We start from the raw sequence: 6478 nt of genomic DNA on the forward strand, positions 1-6478 counted from the left end.
AATAAAATAAATATATATTTAGTAAAATAATTGAGTAAAATCAACAAATAAAAATAAAATATTAATTAAATCAAATAAATACATATTTAGTAAAATAATTTGGTAAAATCAGCAAATAAAAATAATAAATACAATAAAAAAAAAATATATATATATTTAGTCAAATTAATTTAGTAAAATCAACAAATAAAAATAAAACAATAAATAAATAAAATATATATATATATATTTGGTAAAATAATTTAGTAAAATCAACAAATAAAAACAGAAATAAAACATAAAAGCGACGACATCACATAAAAGCCAGAATGATTGATTCGATAGTTAAAGTAATCGATAGTTAAAATCCTATAAAACGAACAAGCTTTTTTTTTTTTTTTTACAATGCACCAAAGAAGAACAGAATGTAACAACTCGTTCAACTGGTGGTTCCTGCTTGTTCTCCGACAGCACCTGAACGCACCATCTTACCAGTTGGCTGGTAGGCGCTAACAACCGTGTGCAGTATGGCGGACGATGGAGACAGTTCGAGCGGACCAGTTGACACGAGCGGTGGGGCAGCAGCGGACGAGTCGGACGGTCTCACGCTCTACGGGCTCGGAGCGATGTTGCTGAACATCAGTATTTTGGCTCTAGTGGTGGCGGCCTGTGTGGCGGCCTACCGGCGGTGGGGCAAACGGCTCGTCGCTGACGCGGCCCAAAGCGACGAGGCCTCGGCGCTGCCCAAGATGAGGAGACGGGACTTCTCTCTGGAGCAGCTGCGGGAGTACGACGGACTCGAGAACCCGCGCATCCTGATGGCCGTCAACATGAAGATCTTCGACGTGACTAGCGGCAAAAAGTTTTACGGGAAAGGTGAGTAGATGGAGCACTTTAACATCCGGGTGAGTTAGCTGACACGTCCAAGTTGTCCCGAACAAAAACATCATTTCTGGGCGCAAACGGTTGTGGTTAGCTTAGCTTAGCTCTTTTGTCTGTGTTATTGAATGGGATATGCTAGCTGTTAGCTAACTAGCACTGTCTGTGTTTTTTGGTGGGGTCGTGACTCCTGTGGTGATGCTAGAACACCCTAAACTATATATTTATAAAACTTTTAAGTAAAAGTTTAGTTAAGCCTGGATGATTGTAAATAACTAGCCTGCTAGCCTGTTAGCTTGTTGACGTGCACACAGACACACTGTCTGGGTGTCTGGTCTGTAGTCTTGTTTACACTGATGGCACTCATCGTGCATGATTCTTGGGAACTTTGCACCAATGTTTTAAATCTTAAAATAATGAATGCATCTTGCTAATTTTCTGCAGAAAATACGTGTTGTGGTTTGTTTTACTGGCATCTCTGCTGTGAAAAGTGAAAGTTAATTGTAACTTAATAATCATAATTTACTTCCACAAAGCATGCTTCAGTCCCCATACGTGTTTCTATTTCTGCAAAGCTAGGCTAACCAGCTAATCAACATTTTCCTCCTAGCTGCAGGACTCGCCTGTCAACTGTAATAAACTATAATTATTCAAGCAACATTCCCAGCAGTCTCATGTGTCACGTCCTGCTAACCGACACCAGGAGCACCGAGCCAAGTAGGCCTGAATCAGGGCAGTCCAGTCATGATGTCACACAGTTTTACAGACAGACAGGAGTTGACTGGGTCATATCATAAACTGTCTAGTGGGTGTTTATCACAGTGGACTTCATGCTGACGCAGATAGTTGTGTGATTCAGTGTGTCAGGTCATAAGTCGTTTGGCTATGAACACAAAGTATCTTATTGGTTCAGCTTCTGAATATTTAAAGTTTGGTCCATTTTCTAGAAAATGAAAGTTTGCCTCTTTTTCTATGTGTTTGGTTGACTTTAGGTGCTCAGAAGATCGGCAGCTGGGACATGTGCATTTATTAATAAAGATAAGATTAATAAAGTAATTAAAATATTAAATAGTCTGTTGCAGACCTGCACTACTTGTTAGAGGAGAGTCCAGCTGGAGCTCACACACTTTATTCAGAGACAATCATTTCTTCTTTGTTGTGAGTCTTGACACTTCTAATATAAATCATAATAAGAACATCAGTATGTTGCTGTCGTGTTACTCAAGCCTGCAGTTTTATCTGTAAAATGCTAATTATGCAAGGTATGAGCACATCTAATCTGTGAGGTGATAAGGCGTCTCTGCTTCACGGTCAGTTTTTCTTTTTCTTCTGTTGCACAAATATTCCATCAGAAGAGCCGAGGGCCTGCAGAGCGTTCACATGCTGGTCAGATGATGTTCTTCTGGAGGAAATTCAAGTTTTAAAACACAGCGGAAACGTGAAGGGAGGCTCGGAGCGAAATGTTTCATGAAGGCTGAATGTGTTGGTAGAAGTTACTCGACAGGACAACAACAGCTGCTTGTTAGTGGACAGAAGGAAATACCAGAAAGGGTGAAAGGCTCAAAATGAAAGTTATGGACGCACTGATTACACTTCCTCTCCCCCGAAGTAGATTCAACTCAGAGTATCTGTTGATACCAGGTACTGTTCTACCAGATCAGGTCCTCTACTGATAATGTGATCATATTTTAGCTAAAGCAAAACGATTGATTCCTAAAAAGAACAAGATTATATTGCTGGACCGATAAATCCTCCTTTATCGATACATCAGCTGTTTGTGTGTCAGGCGGTAAGAAGCCTGCAGCACACGCATGTCAAAGATGAGTTTGAGGTAATATATTAATGTTTTGCATTAATGTTTAAAAGTGATATTGGCCCGTATATGGTTATATATGTAAGTAGAAATGTGGGTTTAATTTCTTAGCAGGTAGAATCATTCATTGCTAATGTTTTACTCATCTTGAGAAGTTCAAGTTTAGAAATGTTAAAGAACTTGCGGCTGCAACTAACTTCTACTTTACATTTAGATTAGTTTGACAATTTATTCCTTGAATAATAGATCAGTGGGTTAGTGTGCAAAATGGTGAAAAATGCTCCCGCAGCAGAAGTTAATGTATTGTTTATCATATATATATATATATATATATATATATAATTCTTAAAAAACAAATAAATAAAATAGTTACATTTAATTTTGTGACAATCAGCTAATAGCTTATTGGACGGACCGCTGCAGCTGTACTGTGACTTTAAAAGTGACTCTTGAGATCACATTTCACATCACAACATCATGTCTGTATTAATAAATCTTCCAGCTCTAATAACAGCATCGCACTGAACCACAAGTTCTGCTTTCCTCAGCATTTTATTTTCTGGAGTCTAAAGGCCTTTTGTACACTCGCTGCGTTCAAGTGCTTTACTTGTTGGCCGTCTTAAAGGCTTCTAATGTGAAGCAGCATTCACATGACGTGGTTCTGAGGTAATCGCAGAGGGTCAGCTTGTTCTCTGTCACTCTATCTGAAATGGTGTTTAAACAGTTTAACACAGGAACAGTGTGTAAACATACAGACCGTCAGAGTCTCCGTCGGACTGACTGTTAAGCTGCCGGAGAGGACGATGCTTCTTCTCTTGTTCGTGCTGACTCGTACGTTTCTCCCTCAGATGGTCCTTACGGCATTTTCGCGGGCCGGGATGCTTCACGGGGCCTGGCCACCTTCTGCCTGGAGAAAGACGCCCTGTGGGACGAGTACGACGACCTGTCGGACCTCAACGCTGTACAGATGGAGAGCGTGAGGGAGTGGGAGATGCAGTTCATGGGTAGGCTCCTGAACTCATGTTTCCACACAGGGGAAGAAGAAATGCTCCACAGATCATTCACGTGGCTCAGATTTCACAGATGCATCCACAGAGTTTATGGCCTCTCCCACAGGGCCTCTGTGTATTTAGTCCGATCAAACCGAGGATCCAAAACACACGTTTTTACAGTTCGAACAACATCCTGTACTTTTTAAACATACTTTAACCTTAAACTACCTCAAAGCTGGTGTTTTATTTCAAAGTCAAGAGTCCCGTTCTGAATCCTGAGTCTGGTTTTGTCCTGAAACACGTTGGTTCTCTGCTTCCTTAAATAACCTCCGGATACTCGCAGATAAGACGTTTAAAGCTGGAAAGCTTTAGAAGTTGGCGGCCTCAAAGGTTGTCTGATTAAACGATGTAAGAAGATGTCAGTGAATTACTCGCAGCATGTTGTTCCCCGAGTCCACAGTCCTCCCTGACTTTTGATTTGTCAATCATCATAAATAAGCAACTGTTTTCATCATGAATCGCATGTTTGAGGAGTCGTTCGATCACAAATGCAAAACTAAATTTGCTCGTTCCAGCTTCAGAAATGTTCTTTTTGTTTATCATCGTGAACTGAATACATTTGCGGTTCAAACTGTTTGTTGATTTTGCTCCCGTAGCTGTGCCTACGGTGTAGAAATGTGATAACTCTGAATTGTAAGTCGCTTTGGATAAAAGCGTCTGCTAAATGACTGTAATGTAATGTAATCAAACAACAAAGTGGTTTATTATTGTCTCCAGTAATCGTTTGGCTGTTTTCTAATCAAACGTCCAAAACCCCCAAAAGTAATAAATTCCATGTTTGAGATGTTTTTTTGCTTTAAAATGCACTTTAACAATCATCAAAAGAGTTGCAGATTAATTTCCTGTCAATCGATTAATCCGCTATAGTTGTTGAATGTATTACAACTCAATCAAAAGTTCAATTAATTCATCCCTAAAAAGTTCTCCCGTTCTAATTAACGGACTGATTATTTAAACCAAGGACATAAGATCCTTAATAAAAACATGAAGTTTATTCTATGATTCTAACAGATTATTTTCACTTTGATTAATCCATCGATCACACTTTTCCTCGACCAAAGGTTACGTTCTTTACATTTTGTCAATAGTTCAAAGATATTTACGATAATATCATTACGGTTTTTTAAATTTATTATAATATAGTTTTCAACATTCTGAGTGTTCGTTTGTCGTTTTTTCAAGCCTCTTAGAGAATTTCAAGAATTCCCTTCTTCTGTTTTCCACGATAGTAAATTAAATATTTTCAGATTTTGCACTTTAGAAAAACTGTGACCGACATTTTTTCACAGTTTTTTGTAAAAACAAGCGATTATTTTAGAAAAGAACGAGATTAATAACTGATAATTAAATATCTATCTATACAAGACAAAGGAAAAATGCAAAGTAATGACATTTTGCATGAAGAATAACTCAAAATGCTTTGACTTAATGCTTTTCATAATTGTAGCCTTCGTTGCTGTAACTCTTCCTGAAGCAACACTTTGCGTTCCCACTTTTTTATTTATTTTTTTAACGCTTTGTTCGCTGTCGTTCTAGAAAAATACGACTACGTCGGGAGGTTGCTGAAGCCGGGAGACGAGCCGTCGGAGTACACGGACGAGGAGGACATCAAAGACCACCTGAAGCACGACTGAGCGGTTCTCCATCACACCGACCAAAGCCAGGAGCCCCCAAACAGCTGCGACAGACCTCCACCTACCTGCCCCGTCCACCCACCTGCCCCCCCCCCTATTCCCCAAAAACTCTTCACCTCCTGGACCTGTCCGGTGTCTTCGTGGCTGCTCTGGAAGGACTCAAGTCTCAACGCCCAGACCTCCCTCCCTCTGGACCACCAACAGGAAGCGGTTGAAAACCTTTGGACGAGGGCTTTTTTTTTTTAAATGACAGAAAATATGGACGTGGGGGGGCTGGTTTGTGCCATTTAGATGTATTTGAAACAAAACCACAAAATATTATTAGTCATTTCTCCAGAAGGCGGGGGGGGGGGGGGGGGGGGGGGGGGGGTCATGGGTGGATCGGGGACGGATTCTCTCTTTTTTTATCTAGGGTTAGTCACGCCGCACCTGAAGCTGCTTCAGCGTCGGACAGCTTATCAATCAACCTGTCTGTTCTTTGTTTGAATCATTTCTCCGGTTCAGAGCGCAGCGCTGAGACCTGAGAACCAGTGCTGAGGAGACTAACGGGGCGTCGCATCTTCCTGTTGTGTTTGTAGTGATCGCACTACTAGTTTTCTTTGTTTGTCACCATGTGATTGTATTTGTTGAGTAGCATAGAGGGAGGGAGGGGGGGGGGGGGGGGGGGGTATTTTATTTTGGAGGGGCTCAGGGGGGATTTAAAGGTCTTTGCCATATGAAACCTGTTTTGAATGACGTTAGACGGACAGAATCACTGATCGGGAATACAAAGGGAATGTGATGACGGCAGTCCTAATCAATCGACTCAATTGTTTACATGCCTCACAAGCCGGCTGCAAGTCTGTAGATTCCCCTGAGAAATGGTCCAAGTATTAATTGTGCCTTATTTAGTTTGTGGCGTCGGTCCTGAGCGTTGTAACGGAGAAGGGATGGAGATGTCGCTTTGCTTTCTAGACTCGGTCCCCCAAACGTCGTGTCAGTCGTCAGCACAGACTGTAATATTTCCCACTTCACAGACTTTGTAAATAGACCGTATGAATTACTCAGTGTTACTGCCATATTTATGTAGTTGATGAACTCCAGATATGTCTCATGCTATGTCGTACTGGCCAAAACCCCCA

General features: G+C 40.9%; 1 protein-coding gene across 1 annotated transcript in view; it reads left to right on the top strand.

Annotated features, from left to right (window-relative positions):
* The first annotated feature begins 458 nt into the window (after positions 1-458).
* pgrmc2 (progesterone receptor membrane component 2) overlaps positions 459-6478 on the top strand; it is a 6061-nt gene continuing 41 nt past the window's right edge. The window contains exons 1-3 of the mRNA XM_076107236.1: positions 459-855; positions 3520-3675; positions 5260-6478. The exon at positions 5260-6478 is cut by the window's right edge and continues 41 nt beyond it. Coding sequence (XP_075963351.1) covers positions 507-855; positions 3520-3675; positions 5260-5357 — 603 coding nt within the window. The 5' untranslated portion in view covers positions 459-506 and the 3' untranslated portion in view covers positions 5358-6478. The remainder of the gene's footprint in view (positions 856-3519; positions 3676-5259) is intronic.

The sequence above is a fragment of the Anarhichas minor genome, unplaced genomic scaffold (genome assembly GCF_050575085.1).
Source record: "Anarhichas minor isolate MPS153535 unplaced genomic scaffold, ASM5057508v1 ptg000038l, whole genome shotgun sequence".
Taxonomy (NCBI): Eukaryota; Metazoa; Chordata; class Actinopteri; order Perciformes; family Anarhichadidae; genus Anarhichas; species Anarhichas minor.